This window comes from Arachis hypogaea, chromosome 19, assembly GCF_003086295.3.
Source record: "Arachis hypogaea cultivar Tifrunner chromosome 19, arahy.Tifrunner.gnm2.J5K5, whole genome shotgun sequence".
Classification (NCBI taxonomy): domain Eukaryota; kingdom Viridiplantae; phylum Streptophyta; class Magnoliopsida; order Fabales; family Fabaceae; genus Arachis; species Arachis hypogaea.
The window spans coordinates 147,860,853-147,880,450 of NC_092054.1; the positions used below are offsets into that span (position 1 = coordinate 147,860,853).

The 19,598-nt window shown below is 37.6% G+C and overlaps 2 protein-coding genes across 10 annotated transcripts; one reads left to right on the forward strand and one right to left on the reverse strand.

Moving 5' to 3' along the window:
• Positions 1-361: 361 nt before the first annotated feature.
• Positions 362-8,687, forward strand: LOC112776118 (uncharacterized). 8 transcript variants are annotated; one of them, XM_025820124.3, is made up of 4 exons: positions 362-1,321; positions 1,696-2,565; positions 3,383-4,546; positions 5,469-8,687. In XM_025820124.3, the coding sequence occupies exons 1-4, from the start codon at positions 1,165-1,167 to the stop codon at positions 8,276-8,278; spliced, it is 5,001 nt and encodes a 1,666-aa protein (XP_025675909.1). In that variant the 5' UTR covers positions 362-1,164; the 3' UTR covers positions 8,279-8,687. The 8 variants fall into 8 exon arrangements, with proteins under 8 accessions (XP_025675909.1, XP_072084186.1, XP_025675911.1 ...); XM_072228085.1 differs by having other exon boundaries at positions 369-1,321; positions 5,472-8,687; XM_025820126.3 differs by having other exon boundaries at positions 394-1,321; positions 3,380-4,546; positions 5,472-8,687.
• A 302-nt stretch (positions 8,688-8,989) lies between these two features.
• Positions 8,990-14,197, reverse strand: LOC112776119 (RNA pseudouridine synthase 5). 2 transcript variants are annotated; one of them, XM_025820129.3, is made up of 15 exons: positions 13,941-14,192; positions 13,704-13,835; positions 13,504-13,561; positions 12,902-12,929; positions 12,762-12,808; positions 12,584-12,674; positions 12,132-12,297; positions 11,744-11,831; positions 11,484-11,559; positions 11,243-11,318; positions 10,982-11,049; positions 10,547-10,616; positions 9,956-10,034; positions 9,755-9,848; positions 8,990-9,432 (listed from the first exon to the last, which is right to left on the reverse strand). In XM_025820129.3, the coding sequence occupies exons 2-15, from the start codon at positions 13,801-13,803 to the stop codon at positions 9,382-9,384; spliced, it is 1,092 nt and encodes a 363-aa protein (XP_025675914.1). In that variant the 5' UTR covers positions 13,804-13,835; positions 13,941-14,192; the 3' UTR covers positions 8,990-9,381. The 2 variants fall into 2 exon arrangements, with proteins under 2 accessions (XP_025675914.1, XP_025675913.1); XM_025820128.3 differs by having other exon boundaries at positions 13,704-14,197.
• Between the last annotated feature and the right edge of the window lie 5,401 nt (positions 14,198-19,598).

Genomic DNA, 19,598 nt, shown 5'->3' on the forward strand with positions numbered 1-19,598 from the left:
AATGTTTTATGTGGTTCATTATGATAGTCATTTGTTAAGTCAGCACTTATATGTCATTTACTAGTAGTAAATTAATTAGCCAAAAATTAGACAAGAGACAAACTAAATATATTTTTTACAATTTCAAAAACATAAATAATATAAATGAGAAGTCAAGAACGAAATTAATGGATTTTACAAATTTCAGAATGCCGCTTTCGATAGTAAAACTATATTATAATTTAGTTTATTAATACCAGAATCGAAGGCCCAAAAGATAATAATAAACGAATAAATAAATAAGTAAAAAAAGGAAGGAAAGATACGAAAGCGAATTACAATAAATAAATAAAAAATAAATAATATAATATCGGATTCGAAAGGAGATTAGAATTTGGTTTTATAAGGAGGGTTGAGGTCCGCTACCACTGTTTCTCTCTCTATGTATCTATGTTTTGTTTCTCTCTCTTTCTCTCTCTCTTCTCAAGGTTCTCTTTGTCCCTTATCGTTTCTCACCTTCTCACTTTCTTCCCTATACGCACAATTTCTTCCTCCTCACAAAAAACCACAACCATATTCAGACTCTGAAACCAGCACAACACACCACACCACTCTCTCTCTCTCCGCTGCAGAAGAACGAGGACTCTCTCTTTTTCGAAGGAGCTTCGGAATCCGCAACCATGGCTCTCTCCTCCGCACTCTCTCTACACGCTTCGATCTGAACCGCCGCCTGTTGAAGTTATATTATTCTTCCTTCTTTCTCTCTCTCTCTCTCTCTCTCTCTCTCTCTCTCTCTCCTTGTGAAACACGAAGGCTTGGTTTGGTTTGGTTTTCTCTTTATATATTCTGCGCCGTTTCTTTTGGCTCTTTCTGGTTTTGAGGCTCCGTTTTGTTGCCGTGGCGGAAGCCATAGACTAGATTGCTTTGCGCGGCGGCGATTTCGTTGCCGCGTGTGGTTTCTTGTCCGATCTGTGGACCGGGAAGCTTGCGAATCGGCCTTCTCTTTTATGTCTTTGTTGCCGTCTGTGAACCCTAGATTCGTCGGCGGTGCTGTGAAATTTCTCTGGCGATTGTTTTTGTTTTGAATCTGGAGGTTTGAGGTTCTGTAGATTCGGGTTTGGTGCGGTGAATACGGTTTTCCGTTGGTTTTTGCGTTGGATGCCGATGCTATTGGGTTGATTTTTGATGCCTCCTGAACCGTTGCCTTGGGATCGGAAGGACTTCTTCAAGGAGAGGAAACACGAGAGGTCTGAGTCTCTGGGCTCCGTTGCCAGATGGAGAGATTCCTCTCACCACCGCGACTTCCACCGTTGGGGATCCGCCGAGTTCCGCAGACCTCCGGGTGAGTTTTACTTCTTCTGGTTTTTTCTATGCACTGCTGATATTTTCAACGAAATTTCTGATTATTTAGGTTTTTTATTTGGGGGGAAAAAAGAACTACCGGATTTGGGTTGTGTTTCTGAGTTTGGTTGATTCTTCTTTGCATAATAATAGTGAACCTTGTTCTGAATTTTGAAGATCTGGTTTTGTAATTACAAGAATTGTTACTATAAGGAGGTGGTGTATTCATTCGTTTGTTTCTTTTGGCATGAATTTCTGGTGCTCTCTTTTCTTTTATGTTTAAAAAAAACAATTATGATACTGGTTGTAAGAATATACTCTCCTTGTGTTGATTTTCCTTCTATTTTCCTTTCTTTGTTTAAATATTTTCTGAAGGTCATGGTAAGCAGGGCGGTTGGCACGTGTTTTCTGAAGATTCTGGTCATGGGTATGGGATTTCACGGTCAAGCAGTGAAAAGATGCTGGACGAAGATTGCCGGCCATCAGTGTCTCGTGGGGATGGAAAATATGGCCGGGGCAGTAGAGAAAATAGAGGGCCGTTTGGGCAGAGAGATTGGAGAGGACAGTCGTGGGAAACAACCAATGGTTCTATGAATTTACCAAGAAGGCCCCCGGATGTGAATAATGATCATAGGTCAGTTGACGACAACCTAACATATTCCACTCATCCACATTCTGATTTTGTAAACACTTGGGATCCACACCACTTGAAAGACCAGCATGATAAGATTGGTGGTGCCAATGGGTTCGGAACAGGCGCAAGAAGTGATAGAGAAAATTCTCTGGCTTCAATTGACTGGAAGCCACTTAAATGGACCCGATCTGGAAGCTTGTCGTCGAGAGGCTCTGGTTTTAGCCACTCGAGTAGCTCAAGGAGCGCGGGAGGGGCAGATTCCCATGAAGCAAAGGCCGAGTTACATCCCAAAAACGCAACTGTTAATGAGTCACATTCAGGGGAAGCTGCTGTGTGTGTTACATCTTCTGCACCATGTGAAGATACAACTTCCAGAAAGAAGCCGAGGCTAAATTGGGGAGAGGGACTTGCAAAGTATGAGAAGAAAAAGGTTGAAGTGCCAGATGGAAGTGCTAACAAAGATGGACCTGTCTTGTCTAATGGTAGTATTGAACCTTGTGCTTTCCCCGGTTCCAGCTTAGTAGATAAAAGCCCAAAAGTTACAGGATTCTCAGACTGTGCATGTGCATCTCCTGCAACTCCATCATCGGTTGCCTGCAGTTCCTCCCCAGGTATGCTTAGCCTATGCTGAGTCTCAATGTTGTTGCTTCTATCCTTTAAATCGTGCATGTCATAAATACCTTGATATTATGTTGTTTGTCTTGTTATTTAATATATTTGGTTGTATAGTACTCAGATAACAGGGAGTCCATATTTGTTCACGTCAATATTCTTTACTACCAACTGAATAGTTGAAATTTTAAAGCTGAATTGGGTAGCTTTGCCTCATTGATACTTTCTCTGATGTGTGTTTTTGTGAATTCTTTTGTACTTCAAATGCTGATCTGGTATCCTCCTAATGTCCTAACTCTTTCTTAGGTTCTTTTTGTGTTAATGAATTTGTTGTTCTGCCAGTACTCCAGTAGTCATGCATTGGCACTCATATGCTTGTTTTCTATTTTATAAAGACAGGCAACACGATTAGGACCTTTATTTTTTATTTATTTTTTTTGGTTGGTGAATTACAATTCTGGATATCAGTGAACATATTTCTATTGTAGGATGGATTATCCAAGTTAGCAAGTCAGCACATTTGGAACAGTTGAACACCTTTTACCGCTTGTTTTGGCCAAACATTCTCAATTTGAAATGTGCTTTCCTTGGTTTTCTTATTTGTTCATGCTATTTCTCCTATTGGTTTTATTTGTTTGCCTAGATCCTTTTACCTTCACTCAGTTGAGAAAAACTCATTAACGTCCTGGCCTTATCTTTCAAATTTTCTGTAACCAGTCAAAGTATAATTTAATTATAAGGTATAAAACCAGACTATTTGTTTCCCCTTTTATGGTAATATATATTTGCTAAAATCTTAATTTTATGTTGTAGCAGGTGTGGATGATAAGTTATTTGGAAAACCTGCAAATGTAGACAATGATGTTAGTAATTTGACTTGTTCTCCTGTTCCTGGATCCCAAGACCATTTTCAGAGGTTTTCTTTTAATTTAGAGAAATTGGATATTGAATCCTTGAATAGTCTGAATTCTTCAATTATTGAGTTGATACAATCTGATGATACAAGTTATGTGAATTCTGGTCCAATGAGGTCCACTGCAATGAATAAGTTATTGATATGGAAAGCCGACATTTCAAAGGTATTGGAGACAACCGAATCTGAAATTGATTCACTTGAAAATGAACTGAAATCTCTAAGATCTGCATCTGGGGATAGAGGTTCATATCCAGCTGTTTTGGGCTCACAGATGGTTGGCAACAATGAAAATCCTTTTGAAGTACCTGTTGGTGTCTCTGATGAAGTTACTCGGCCAGAACCTTTGAAAATTCTTTCTTCTGACGACCCTGATGCTGAGAAATTGCCCCTTTCAACCAACTTAAATAGTATTCATGAGAATGGAAAGGAAGAGGACATTGATAGTCCTGGTTCAGCAACATCTAAATTAAGTGAGCCTCCGCCTTTGGTTAAAGCAGTTTCGTCAAGTGATACAAGGAGATATGATACCTTCTTGGAGGATGCCAATGCTGGTCAGTCTAATGGCATGAAATGCTTAATTCCCTGTACTACAAGGAAGTATCCTAGTAACTCTGCTTGCAGTGATGTCAATGCGTCTTCGGAAGTGCCAGATAGTATTATTACTGCCTCTGGTGCAAGCTTATGGTCTAGCACTGAGGATAGTTTATATAAGAAAATTATTTCTTCCAACAGAGAATTGGCAAAAAGTGCATGTGGAGTATTTGCTAAGTTATTGCCCCAAGGATATACTAAAATTGATAAGGTGGGGGCCAGCAGTGACTTGTGCTCTCAGACATCCATTATGGAGAAGTTTGCTGAGAAAAAGCAGTTTGCAAGATTTAAAGAGAGAGTTATCACACTTAAGTTCAAAGCCCTGCATCACCTGTGGAAGGAAGATATGCGCCTACTGTCTATAAAGAAATGCCGGCCAAAATATCACAAGAAACATGAACTAAGTGTGCGGTCTACCTTTAATGGTAATCAGAAGAACCGGTTCTCCATTCGGTCTCGTTTTCCTTTACCTGGTATGAACTTTCTGTCTCTTCTTTTTTTGCGTTTCATACACCAGTACTGTTGGCTCTTTATGCTTGATGTCTTTCTTGTTGGTCAATTTGGTTGTTAGTCCACCTAATTTTGTCTGTGCATGATTGACATATTAATCAAGTGCTGAATTTTCTTGAGTTGTACTGTTCAAGTTCATTAGGTTTTAGGGAGGGAGTGAGTCAGGTTTGATTTGTTATTTAGGTGTTGCTCAATGAGAATAAAAAAGAACAATGACAAGATTATTCTAGTGTTGAATTATAAATTTGTTGTAATGCTTGTAATTTTAAAATCTTGAAAGGAGCTAATTAGTTCCGTCCAGCACCTGGATAGTCCAGCACTTGGATGCTTCTTTTTTTTCCCGCCTGTCTGGTTGGTTTGTTGCTGATTTTGCAGTTGGTATAGACATTTATTTGTCTAGCATTTGTGGCTTATAATGGGATGGTCTTGTGTGAAATATTGGGTTTAATGGGATGATTTCTGGCTAGTTTAAGTGCTCTAATTTCCACTTATAGGATGGTCTTGTGCAAGTCATTACTTAATGTTTTACTATGGGCATCTATGGGATGCTCAGATGTGAATCCTGCATGGTGTTAAATTTCATTGTGTAACTATATTCTTGTTTTTGGCAGTGGTGCATAGTGCTTAGCTGCACTAGTTGTTTGTCAAATGTATGATAGGTTTAAATCATCGCTTAGATGCTGCTGTTCTGTTTTATTGTGTTAAGTCTGAAATTTGAGCATAAATTGGCAGTTCCTATTTTTTCCTTTAACTGAAGTTGTCTTTACATCCTCTTTTTTTTTTAGTTTTTCTATTCACATGATGGTATATTTAGTAGTTGCTTGTTCTGTTCCTAAGTTACTCATCCCTTTTTAATAACTTTTTATCCTTCCCCAACTCTGCCAGCAGGAAATCATCTGAGCCTCGTTCCAACAGCCGAGGTAATTAATTTTACAAGAAAACTGCTCTCAGAACCTCAGGTTAAAATTCACAGGGATGCCCTGAAGATGCCAGCATTAGTCTTGGATGAGAAGATCCCAAAGTTCATATCTAGTAATGGGCTTGTCGAAGATCCATTGGCTATTGAGAAGGAAAAGGCTTTGATTAATCCTTGGACATCAGAAGAGAGAGAAATTTTCCTTGAAAAATTTGCTGTCTTTGGAAAAGATTTTCGGAAGATCGCTTCTTTCCTTCATCACAAGACAACTGCTGACTGTGTTGAGTTCTATTACAAAAATCATAAATCGGATTGTTTTGAAAAACTTAAGAAGCAGCAGAAGTTAGGGAAGTCATTTTTAGCCAAAACTGACTTGGTAGCATCGGGTAAAAAATGGAACCATGAAGCGAATACTGCTTCACTTGACATTTTGAGTGCTGCTTCAGTGATGGCTGATGGCTTTGCATGTAACAAGAAAATGCGTCCTGGGAACTTCCTTATGGGTGGATATGTTAATGTGAAAGCCTCAAGGGTTGATGATAGCATCAGAGAAAGATCAAGCAGCTTTGACATTCTTGGGGATGAGAGGGAGGCTTTTGCTGATGTAATGGCTTCATCCGAGGCCATGAGTTTCTGTGGGACAAGTTCAGTTGAACCTGTAGAAGGTAGCCGAGATAGTAGGTTGATGCCTGATACTGCTGAGAATGTTGATGACGAGACTTGTTCAGATGAGAGCTGTGGTGAAATGGATCCTACTGATTGGACAGATGATGAAAAGGCAGCTTTTATACAAGCTGTATCATCTTTTGGTAGGGATTTTGTGAAGTTAGCGCGATGCATTGGAACAAGGTCACCAGAACAATGCAAAGTTTTTTTCAGCAAGGCTCGAAAATGCCTCGGCTTAGATCTCATGCGCCCTATGCCTGAAAACGTTGGATCACCAGCAAATGATGGTGCAAATGGCGGGGGTAGCGACACAGATGATGCTTGTGCTGTAGAGACAGGTTCAGTGGTTGGCACTGACAAGTCTGGCACTAAGACAGATGAGGACCTGCCTTCATCTGTCATAAACACCTACCATGATGAATCAGATCCTGTGGAAGTTAGGAACCTGGCAGCTGAATTAAATGAGCCTAAAGAGGAGGATGATACAGTAGTCGATCATGAAGATGCAAACTTGGTTAGCGATGGGGTTGTCTTGTACAATTCTGATAAGTCTGGTTCAGTCAATGGGCAGGCTCCTATAGTTATGACAGATAGCACAACAGTTGGAAAAGACAAAGCCATTAAATTCGGGGGTGCAGACTTGGTGTCTATTTCTGCCCTCGACACAACTGAACCATGTGAGAGGAGTTTGGCTGGTCAGGATAATGTAGTTACTGAAGTTTCTTCTGGGGTTCTTGGAAGTGGATTGGAGAGGCAAAGTGTTCCTTCAACCCAATGTCCTGATGATAGAGGGGATAAACTGGTGGCTGTTACAGCTGTTGGAGTTGAACTGAAAAGCTCGGTTCAGGATTCATGTACTACTACAGTAAATGCTTCAGTCTCATCTGTGGGCAATTCTTGTTCAGGATTGAGTTTTGATACTGAAAGTAAGCATATGGCCCTTGGAAAGCCTGTATCTGCATTATATGTCGAGGATCTTCATGCAACTGCAAATTCATTGTCACAAAATACTTCTGTTTCAGCCGCCGTTCAATGCGAGAAAACAGCTACTCAGGATCAACTGTCCTGTACTACTGAGACTCCAGGTGGGAGAAATTTGCAGTGTCATAATCCCATCAGCAATGGTGACCATCAGCTTCCTGTGCCTGGGAATCGTGTGGATCGTGCCAACAGCATCCTCCATGGTTATCCTTTGCAAATGGCCATTAAGAAAGAAGTGAATGGAGATATAAAATGCAGCAGTTCAGCAAACGAGTTGCCCCTTCTATCCCGAAAAGATGAACAAGATGATCATTTCAAAGCAAGGTTAAGCTATTCGTCAGATTCGGAAAAAACATCCAGAAATGGTGATGTGAAATTGTTTGGGAAGATATTAACCAATCCTTCATCCACACAGAAACCTAATTTGACCACCAAGTCATGTGAAGAAAATGGCATCCATCATCCCAAATCTAGCAGGCTTTCGAGTTTGAAATATGCTGATGGAAATTTCAAGATGTTGAAGTTTGAACGAGATGACTGCAGTGAGTATCTTGGCCTTGAAAATGTCCCCTTGCGGAGCTATGGTTACTGGGATGGGAACCGAATACAGACTGGTCTCACATCATTGCCTGATTCTGCCATCCTGCTAGCAAAGTATCCGGCTGCCTTCAGTAATTATCCGTCTTCTTCAGCCAAATTGGAGCAGCAGTCGTTCCATGCATTTGGTAAGAATAATGAAAGGCACCTGAGTGGATCTCCTGCTTTTACAGCTAGGGACATGAATGGCAGTAATGCTGTGATTGATTATCAGATGCTTAGAAGTAGGGATGGTTCTGTGGTTGATGTAAAGCACTGCCAAGACGTGTTCTCTGAGATGCCACGGAGAAATGGGTTCGAAGCAATCTCAAGTTTGCACCAGCAGCAGCAGGGCAGAGGAGTGGTGGGAATGAGTAGTGGTGGTGTTGGAGGAACGGGGATTGTGGTTGGATCATGCAGCGGTGTCACGGATCCTGTGGCAGCCATAAAAATGCATTACCCCAATTCTGACAAGTATGGTGGTCAAACTGGGAATAATATCAGCAGCAGAGAAGATGAATCTTGGGCTGGGGGGAAAGGGGACTTAGGGAGGTAGTAGATGATGTCAGCGGCAACTGTTTCTTTTTGCCGCTTCCTGTATAATAGTTTTTTTCTTCCTCCTTAATTTTTTTTTTAATTTGCTCAATCAATACAGTGTAGGGGCGGTTTAATGGTTCTGAAGCCCGTCTTTTTTTTGGTAAAATATTTAGGTGCTTTTTATGTAGCAGCTTTGTATTTGTTGTATTTGATGAAAATACAGAAATAATCCAAGGAAGTTAGGAGGGGCGATTGCCATTTGCCATCCCTGCTCATTCCCATCACTTGCCTCACTGGATGAAGCCTCGTTAGGTTTGGTGGGATGTACTAATTTATTATAGATGATAGATGGTACTTTGTAACTTTCATTAGGCCTCTTTTCTGAGGAAATAGAAATAGAGATCGAAGGTTTTGTTTTGTCTGAGAAATTCGTTGGCCCCCTAAGCTTTTTCAGCGTGAGTTGACATGAGATTTGCGTTTATGATTTTCCACCTGCACATTGCCTTGTAATGTTTCTTGCTTCCATCCCTGCCATGTAAATATTGTCCCCCTTTTTGCTGATTCTGTGGACTGTTGGTGTGTTTGAGTAGAGTTGGGCAATCAGTTCTGCAATCTACAGCTAATTTTAGAAAATGTTCCAGTGTCGAGAAAATACGATCCAAACATTTGGTGGGAGACCATATGTTGTGGATAAACAACAATTTACTTCAATATGTCAAATCTAAAAATATTTTTAACATAAAAGTCCTTTTGAATCATCATCAAACAAAAGTCTCTTAGTAACAAGAGCAAATTTATCACAAATAGGCATAATATGACTAACATTATGCTTGGTTGATGGAGCTAGGGAAAATTGTGTAGATTACAGTAGACTTTCCTACTGGTGTTTGCTGAGAATAATATTTGCATACCGTAACTCTAGCTAAAATTCACTTCTCACTAGTGACAAGATCTCCCTTCCACTCAATTTTGAGGTAAATAAATCCCTATCCTCCATGTTGAGGTGTCGTATCTATGCATTTCTTCAGAGCCTAAAGAACATATTTTTACATTCCTGAAAATTGTGCATGGAAAAAACACCCCCTAAGCGGTTGTCTATTGCATAACGTTGGTTCGCTTGACCTAACTCTTTGTCTGGAGGATTGAAGGAAGGGGTGCAATGATTTCAATAACCTGCAAATACATATAACATGCAAGTTTTAAATTTGAAAATTGGTCAGAAATATAAATCTAGCTATATAAGAAAAACTTGCACAGCATGGAAAAATAGGCTTTTTTAATTTTTACAGATAACAATGCATAGAAATTAAACTCACACATGAACTATAATCAGATAGAGAAGAGGTTAGCTCTCTGCTCTCAATCAATCGGTTTAGATCAAACCTAAGAAATTGAACCCCATTTCTCATTTCTAAATGTCAAAGTCATTAGGACGCTTGCTTTTTATTACCATCAAACTCATACCTTGATATTTGATACTAATACTTTGCTTTACCTCATTAGTTACTGGGTGAGAGATAATCAATTGATGTGCATGCAAATAATACCCACAATCTCCAGGAACTGGTTTGGTAGGCCTCTCATATCCCCTGTGCAGACCAAGTAGCAACATTCAACTCGGATCAATCTATGGTTAGTTAATATAGGGTGTTAAATGAATGGGAATATCCATAACAAATATAGATACAGCAGTTACCCATCAGCAGCAAATCTCTCATCGATGAAGTCACAATCTAAGCATTTAGGTTGCCCACCAACAGAATAAAGAGGATCACCTGCAAATAAAATCAGGGGCAAAGATAAATGGACATGGGAATATGAATATGTGCATGCCTTCAAAAGATATAGCAAATTTAAGTTCATGTGAAATTTGTAGTATAGGTGCAACTCATGTTCATGTTCTAAAGCAACAGGTTTTTATGATAAAGTTCAATTTCAATTAAGTGAAAAATAAGCAGGCAATACAGCTAGGATGATCATAATCATATCCATATTAGAAACATGATAGAATACCAGCTTCACAAACTTAAAATCCCATTAATCAAACCGCTAATAAATATTCACTACATTATCTATTTGACTTTACTTTCGACGCCAAGGATTTAAACTTTGAAGTGTAAAGCTTATTTACAACTTTAATATTCATTAAAGAAGTTTGAAGGCACACGTGAAAAAGTCACCACATATAAACTTCTAAAATAACCATTTTCAATCTTCACTTACTGCTATGTCCTTAAAACAAATCACACTTATGAAGCACGATAAATGACTTGGGTCTTAAAATTACCTAACAGAGGATGCCCTATGAAAGAAAGATGAATGCGTATTTGATGTGGCCGTCCAGACTCTATCTGAACCTGTTAAACAATCTCGTTATAAGACTATAAGTGGAAGTTATAAGACCTTTCCTATCATGATACACCAAATTGTTTCATATCATTGTGTTGCTCCTGGAAATTTTGAAGTCATTTCTCCAGAGGATTTAAATACAGTAACTACTCAGAGTTAGGCAACAACACTCTGAAGAGTGTAAAAGGAACACTGAATGATCTGAATTTTTACATTCTATCTGATTGCCATCCTGTCACCGATGACATTCAGTTTGCATCTCTAACAATAATTGGTGGTAGAAGATAATATAATTACTTAATTATTTTCTTGTATTCTATTGCATGTCATGTTTTTACAGGAACAAATGGTCATAAACATCAAATTCATCTACCTGGACCAATGTGTTGTTTCCTTGTACGCCTCTCTCAAGAACATTCACTATACTGAGGGCTGGTTTTCCTGGCTCAACAAAAACAATTATGCTTGAGAGGGGATTTCAAAAGTAACAGATGGCGATGATAGGAAATCAAAAAGTCAATGATTACATGACAAATAGAAGAGAACAAAAGAAGCATGGCTTTTCCTTTTGAGATTCACTCATATTGAAACAGAAAAGGAAAAGAACACATAATGATCAAAGATCAAAACAGACCTGATTCAGAAGCAACATACAACCCTGTAGCGACACCAGGATATTTCACTATTCCAATTGGTTGATTAATAATCACCTGTAAATAACAACAGCTTTTAAGAGTAGAATCCACAAAATATCTATTCTTTATTAATCTTTCATCTTTTATTCTATATTTTTTCTCCCAATCCGGAGATGGGAAGCAACCAAAAACCACTTATAAACAAATGTCTATAAGAAAAAAAGTACGTCAGAATATTACCTTATCATTATCAACTATCCCACTCACAAGTGCACGGTATATCTTTGCAATCTTCCCATGCTCCTTGTTTGTATCTCTGCTTATGTAAATAACAAAATACAATTAGTTCAATATGTTAACTAAGCAAGAAATTATAACTTGCAAGTTTAAATGTATGCTTAGACTACTTGTGTGTGTGTCTATTCTACTTAAGATAAACAATCCACTACCTTACAAAACTAAATTTAAAAGGTTTAACAAAAAAAGGGTTTTTCCTTAACCTTTTTCCTCCAATCTGAGAAGTTCCATCAGCAAAATAAGATGCAAGCCGAGCTTTGGCCCGTTTTGTCTTTGCACATAATAATAATCCTATAACACAGTCAATCAATCATAAAAGCATGAGAATGTGCTATGCGAGAGCTATTTATAACATTAGAGGAAAAATAAAGGATCAACTCATTCTTATATAACATCTCTTGGTAGCATGTTGATATCACTACCACTTTAGTAAAGAGCCTTAAGCTTTACAAAGCTGATAATGAAGTTACTTATTTGCAATTTTTCATGGAGTTCCTAAGACTTACATCAGTTCAAGTATAACATTTTTCAAAGGAAAGTAACAGATACAAGAAAGTACTTTGACATTTCAATAGAAATATTTAGTCTAACCTGAAGTTCCCCTCCCTAGGCGATGTACTGGAACAGAATGAAGCCTTTGGTGTGCTTTAACGGTACTCTGCTTATTGGCTTCCCATTTAAGCTGCGTTAAAACTGTCCTTTGCTGGAAAAGACCCCCAGGCAGAACTTGCAAACCAGAAGGCTTATTTAGAGCAATCTGAATTTGTAATCAACACCCTTAAGAAAACAAATATTGAAGCCATTCTGACTAACTGTAAAAGTATGTTTTGGTATGCAGAAGCAAAACTTGTTCATGAATTAGCCTAAACTAGCACACAAGTATAATGTCACTTGTTCCTTATAATTAAGATTCTAAAATCCGAAGCACAATTAGCAATGAAAATAATTTCATATTTTCAACTTGATGTAAATGATCAAAAGAAAACTGTTATAGGAGAGAAAGCAAGCAGAGATATACATGATGTGCATGAAGTAACAGTTACCATGTCATCATCTTCATACAAGATTTCAAGAATGTACGGTGCATCAGGTTCCTTCCATGGAAGTCTATGATAGACTAGCTTAAAGCCAACTCTAAACATGAAGAAGTTGAAAAGTAAAATATTATGGAATAAAACTATGTAATAGAAATAGAAAGGAGACAAAGATCTAGCAAGGAACCTTAGGACTGCATCGGGATCTGTAACAACACTCCCATCAACTGTTATCTGTAGATGACATATATTGATTAATATGAATATGGGCCATTCAGATGATTCATTCCATGCAGTCAAGTATTTCAGATTTCTTCATGGTCAAACCTGCTTGTTTTTTATACGCTGCAACCAACTGCTAAACAGATCAGTACATGTTCGGGATCAAGCAACACATTTGTTTCAAAATAACCATTGAAACCAAAATGTTTCTTTAAGATAAGAAAGAAGTATATAATTTTTATTGAGAGGAAAAACACAAGAATACAAGAGAGGATGGCTAACATTCTTTGTAATAACAAAGAAAGCTCAGGACAATCGAAATGCACACCAATGGCCTTCCAGTACCTCAGCAATCCAATAAATAAACTGTGCTAAACAAACCATGGAAGACTATTCCTAAACCAGAGCTGAGTTCAATGGCCTTATATAATTGGCCAGGTCTAATTTGTATCACAACTATAACACCTACCAGCTCAATGCACTCCAATTTCCTCAGTTTTAGATAACATTTTAGTTACTGATATTTGGCTAAATCATGGATGATCCTTACCCATGTCAACCTTTCTACAGGTCTCAAGGAAGCAAACTATAGCTCCAAGTAAAATAATAATAAAAATTGTCTTAGTTGCCTTGTTTAGTGTTTCAAATTTAAAAATGTCATCTTTTTTATGAGAAGGGAATTGGGGTTAGGTCAAGGCATTGCTTACCCTTGTAATGGAGCTGAACTCTTGTACTTGCTGGAGTAGAACTGTATCAGTGTCAACCCTGAATTTGCAACACATATTTATCATCGCATTCAGATGCAATAATAGCTCATAAGCAATGATTATACGCTTAATTTGAAAATGTGCAAATAAAAGTCAAACTTTTTGTTGAGAGAGAGAGAGAGAGAGAGAGAGAGGTTGACCGTCATCGGGGGGTGGAACGACGTCGTGGTAAATGAGGCCGTCGTTGAATTCGGGCCAGGGACATCCGAATTGGCGCGGCGGTGAAGTGTTCGCCGACATTGATGGACGTGCTTTTCAAAAATTTACCCTTTCTGAAGAATTAGGGTTAATGACACAAAATCGTATTAGCTAGAAGCGAGTTTTAAATTTTTAAGGCCTATATAAACCACTCTTTTTAGTTTCTCTCAGTTACTCACCCTTTTGGTTACTCTCCTCATCTCTTTCAGAAATTTCTTTATTTCTTAGACAAAAATCAAAAGTCTGAGTCTTTCACCAAATGTGCGATATTTCTCGCGTTTGAAGATCGGTATTCTCGAAGCGCTTCATGTTGAAAGTTCTAAAGAAATATCAGAGATTTCCGACAGGATTCCAATGACAGTTGCACGTACGGTTCAATACAATACGTACCAGATTTAGTTTTGACAAAAAAAAAAAAAAATAGGGTTCTTCACCAAACATAATAAGAATTTTTTATTTTTAATATTGGAGTGGTAGTGGTATTTTTCTTAAATGTGGATTGTTGGGGTGTTATACTTAAATGTGGGATCGTTTAACTAGAGAAGTAGAAATCGGACCGTCCGATTTGTTAGAGGTACACAAATCGGACCGTCCGATTTCTAGAGGTATACAAATCAGTCCCAGGAATTTCTGAGAGGTACACAAATCGGTCCCAGGGATTTGTGTTAAAAAAAATTAAAAAATTTTAAGTACAGAAATCGGACCCAGAGATTTGTGTACTTCCACAATTTTAAAAAACACCAAAAATTACCATGTTAAAGTATATCACCACTTTTACTTCCATAACAAAAAAAATTAGCCAACATAATAACTTAGTAATATTTTTAAAATATATATATATTTGTCAAGTTATACAATTCTTTACAAAAGTTACACAGGGGTAGATCTCCAATAGTTCAGGAGATTGATACTATAATATCTTTGAATGCTTATCCCTGTCACTTTTTCAAACATTGTATCGAGAGCAAAATTTCATATTATAACATCGAGTCCTTTTTTCACTAGATAAGGAAGAAGGAAATAACACTAGCTAAGCTTTCAGAGAGAAAAGAGAGATTTAGAACATTTTGTTAGATAGAAAAAGTGGTTATATTACAATGTTCTTTGAGATCCGATTACAACTGGGGTGAGCTCCTCCTTTTATAAAGGTCTCGAGATGACAGCAATATCTTACAGAATTTAAACAAACCTATCATACAATGCTAGCTGGAAGACAAGGATAAGCCTTATCTCTTTCTGACTTTACCTAGATAAGTGACGGAGGTCACTTTATTCTAGTGCACTCAATAATTATACATAGTGGGGACATTGTCTTTAGTAAATGGACGGCTTAAAATAGTCTTCTGGAAGGGTCCCGTCATCGTCTGAGAAAGATGACGTATCATCAGAGGCCAAATTGACTGCTCTAAAATCCATATCTAGGTCCTGTAAATAGGTAAACGAATCTTCAGTGTTTCCTTCATTTGGATCTTGAGCATCTTGTAGATATGTGTCATATGAGTCTGAGTATGGGCCTTCAGTGTCATTGGATATCCCTGCATCAATTTTGGTTGGGCTTGGTGGTAAGGCATATACTCTTCCATTTAGATCTTCAAAATTTAGATCTTCATCAGAATTTCTGTTTGTTGTTGGGATACGCTTGGATGTGCTAGGTTGATCTCTTGGAGCGTAAAAAGAGTATTGTCCAAACTGATTAATTATTCATGAGGTTATGAATCTAGATTGAAACTCTTTGAGTGTTATTGGCGGAATATCTGTTTGGAATGGGAGTCCTTCGACTGTATCTCTTTCTCCATATATTCCAGGTTGTCAAAGTTGACAAAGGTATTTGGCCAAGACATTCAAGACTGTCTTTTCATCTGTGGGCCACGTTGTAGAGTATCCAACAATATCAATCATGTTCATGGTGTGTGGGTCTCCTCTAGTAAAATAACTCCTCTGTAAAGTGACAAAACAACCGAATTTTTGTTTTGCCTGAGAAGGTTTATTGATGAGCGGATAATTTATCCACTTTTTAGCACTGTTTTTAGTATGTTTTTAGTATATTTTAGTTAGTTTTTATTATATTTTTATTAGTTTTTATTTAAAATTCACTTTTTTGGACTTTACTATGAGTTTGTGTATTTTTCTGTGATTTCAGGTATTTTCTGGCTGAAATTGAGGGACCTGAGCAAAAATCTGATTCAGAGGCTGAAAAGGACTGCAGATGCTGTTGGATTCTGACCTCCCTGCACTCGAAGTGGATTTTCTGGAGCTACAGAAGCCCAATTGGCGCGCTCTTAATTGCGTTGGAAAGTAGACATCCTGGGCTTTCCAGCAATATATAATAGTCCATAATTTGCCCAAGATTTGATGGCCCAAACCGGCGTTCTAAGTCAACTTAAGAATTCTAGCGTTTAACGCCAGAACTGGCATAAAAGCTGGAGTTAAACGCCCAAATTGGCACAAAATCTGGCGTTTAACTCCAAGAAAAGTCTCTACACATGAAAGCTTCAATGCTCAGCCCAAGCACACACCAAGTGAGCCCCGGAAGTGGATTTTTACACTAAACACCCTAGCTTACTCATTTTCTGTAACCCTAGGTCATTAGTTTACTATAAAAACTACTTTTAGTGATTCATCTTGTACCTCATGACACTTTACACGTTTCATATTGTATCTTCTACGGCATAAGTCTCTAAACCCCATTGTTGGGGGGTGAGGAGCTCTGCTGTTCTTCATGAATTAATGCAATTACTACTGCTTTCCATTCTATCACGCTTGCTTCTATTCTAAGATATTCATTCGCACTTCAACCTGATGAATGTGATGATCCGTGACAATCATCATCATTCTCACCTATGAACGCGTGCCTGACAACCACCTCCGTTCTACATGAAATCAAGTTTGAATGTGTATCTCTTGGGTTTCTAATCTAAGATTGGAACCTTCGTGGTATATGCTAGAATTATTGGTGGCCATTCCTGAGATCCGAAACGTCTAAACCTTGTCTGTGGCATTCTGAGTAGGATCTGAGAAGGGATGACTGTGACGAGCTTCAAACTCGCGAGTGTTGGGCGTAGTGATAGACGCAAAAGGATCAATGGATCCTATTCCGACATGATCGAGAACCGACAGATGATTAGCCGTGCGGTGACAGTGCATTTGGAACATTTTCACTGAGAGGACGAGAAGTAGCCATTGACAACGGTGATACCCAACATAAAGCTTGCCATGGAAGGGGCCTTGCGTGCATGAAGAAGAAGACAGTAGGAAAGCAGAGATTTGGAAGACAAAGCATCTCCAAAACCTCAACCTGTTCTCCATTACTGCATAACAAGTATTTATTTCATGTTCTTTTACTTTTTACAATTAAATCTGAGAATTATTGATATCCTGACTAAGAGTTACAAGATAACCATAGCTTGCTTCAAGCCGACAATCTCCGTGGGATCGACCCTTACTCACGTAAGGTATTACTTGGACGACCTAGTGCACTTGCTGGTTAGTTGTGCGGAGTTGCAAAAGTGTGATTGTAATTTTGTGCACCAAGTTTTTGGCGCTGTTGCCGGGGATTGTTCGAGTTTGGAGAACTGACGGTTTATTTTGTTGCTTAGATTAGGAATAATTTATTTTGGTTTAGAGTCTTTTATTTGAGCTTAGTTTCATATTTTAAGTTTGATGTCAATTGCATGCTTTTAGTTTCTTTTAATTTTTCGAATTTGCTTGTTCCTAGTCTTTTCTTGATCTTTAAAAATTCTAAGTTTGGTGTCTTCTTTGTGTTTTCCTTTAAATTTTCGAAAATTTGTGTTTTATTTTCTAAAAATATTTTAAGTTTGGTGTTTTTGTGCTTTTATTTACTTAAAAATTTTTCAAAAATTTGTTCTTGGTGTTCATTTTGATCTTCAAAGTGTTCTTGGTGTTCATCCTGACATTCAAAGTTTTCTTGTTTGTTCTCTTTGTTTTGATCTAAAATTTCTAAGTTTAGTGTCATTTTGTTGTTTTTCTCTTTCCTCATTAAAATTTAAAAATAAAAAAATATCTTTTCCATATTTTATTCATAAATTTCAAAATTTTGCATTAAATTAGTCAAAGATTTTCAAAATCATATCTTTTTTTTTAGTCAAGTCAAAATTCTAATTTCAACAATTGATCTTTTCAAATCTTTTTCAAAAAAAAAAAAAAATCAAATCTTTTTAATTTCTTCAATCATATTTTTTTTATTAAATTGCAATCATATCTTCTCAATCATATCTTTTTCAAAATAATTTTCAATCATATCTTTTTGATTACTAATTTCCAAAATCTTTTTAATCAATTAATTAATTTAGTTTTCAATTTGCTTTTATTTCATTTTCTTCTAATTTTTGAAAACCATATCCAGAATTTTTCAAATCTTTTTATTTAATTAGCCATTTGAGCATTCGAATTATTTATCTTTTTACTTTTTCTCTTAATTTTCGAAATTTTTATTCTTTTTTTCATTTATTTGGTTTCATTTTATTCGGTTAATTTTAATTAAAATAAAATAAAAACAAAAATATATTTTATTTGTAAATCCACATCATCTCCCTTTCTCCATCATGGACCTAAGTGGAAGTAAACAGTTCAGAAGGACTCTGAGGTCATATGCTAACCCCATTACAGCTGCATATGGAAGTAGCATCTGTATACCTCCCATCAAAGCAAGCAGTTTTGAGCTAAATCCTCAACTCATTATCATGGTGCAGCGAAATTGCCAGTATTCTGGTCTTCCACAGGAAGAACCTACTGAGTTTCTGGCACAATTCTTACAAATTGCTGACACAGTACGTGATAAAGAAGTGGATCAGGATGTCTACAGGTTATTACTATTTCCATTTGCTGTAAAAAATCAAGCTAAGAGGTGGTTAAATAACCAACCCACAGCAAGCATAAAAACATGGAGACAGTTATCAGACAAATTCCTGAATCAATTTTACCCTCCAAAAAGGATGACATAGCTAAGGCTGGACATCCAAGGCTTTAAACAAGAGGATCATGAATCCCTTTATAATGCCTGGGAGAGGTACAGAGGGATGCTAAGAAAATGCCCCTCTGAAATATTTTCAGAGTGGGTACAGTTAGACATCTTCTACTATGGGCTTACAGAAAGAGCTCAAATGTCTCTAGATCATTCGGCTGGTGGATTTATACACATGAGAAAAATAATTGAAGAGGCTCAAGAACTCATAGATACAGTTGCTAGAAATCAACATCTGTACTCAAACAGTGAGTCCTCCATAAAAGAAGAGGCTATGGCAGTAACTATTAATCCTAATCCTCAAGAATAGATTGTTGAACTTAATCAGCAATTACTCCTTATGACAAAACAATTAGCAGAATTTAAAGAGATGCTCCAAGACAATAAAAATGCTAACAAGAATATAGAAGCACAATTAAATCAGACAAGACAGCAGCTATCTAAACAGATAACAGAAGAATGCCAAGCTCTTCAACTAAGGAGCAGGAAGACATTGAATAATTCAGCTCAAAATAGTAAAAAGCCAAGAAAGAAACAATTGACAGAGGATGACCAAACCACTGCCCAAAATCCCTCTGAGGACAGCAAGGGCCCAGAGAGGAATAATTCTGGCGTTCAAACGCCAGAAAAGGGAGAAAAGTTGGCGTTGAACGCCCATTCCTTACCCAGTTGTGGCGTTCAAACGCTAATGAGGGATTAGACACCTGCAAGTGCTGATAGTAACCCCTCTAAGAAGGCTTCTCCAACCACTTCTGTAGGGAATAAACCTGCAGCAACTAAGGTTGAAGAATATAAAGCCAAGATGCCTTATCCTCAGAAACTCCGCCAAGCGGAACAGGACAAATAATTTGCCCGC

What these genes read in the sequence shown, in the direction of transcription:
- LOC112776118 (XM_025820123.3), top strand. Translation starts at nt 1,165, where the DNA reads ATGCCTCCTGAACCGTTGCCTTGGGATCGGAAGGACTTCTTCAAGGAG. An exon ending in CGAGTTCCGCAGACCTCCGG is followed by an intron (nt 1,322 to 1,695) that starts GTGAGTTTTACT and finishes TATTTTCTGAAG; the next exon opens with GTCATGGTAAGCAGGGCGGT. An exon ending in TGCCTGCAGTTCCTCCCCAG is followed by an intron (nt 2,566 to 3,379) that starts GTATGCTTAGCC and finishes TTTATGTTGTAG; the next exon opens with CAGGTGTGGATGATAAGTTA.
- LOC112776119 (XM_025820128.3), bottom strand. Translation starts at nt 13,803, where the DNA reads ATGTCGGCGAACACTTCACCGCCGCGCCAATTCGGATGTCCCTGGCCC. An exon ending in AGCGTATAAAAAACAAGCAG is followed by an intron (nt 12,809 to 12,901) that starts GTTTGACCATGA and finishes TGTCATCTACAG; the next exon opens with ATAACAGTTGATGGGAGTGT. An exon ending in GATCCCGATGCAGTCCTAAG is followed by an intron (nt 12,675 to 12,761) that starts GTTCCTTGCTAG and finishes CTTCATGTTTAG; the next exon opens with AGTTGGCTTTAAGCTAGTCT.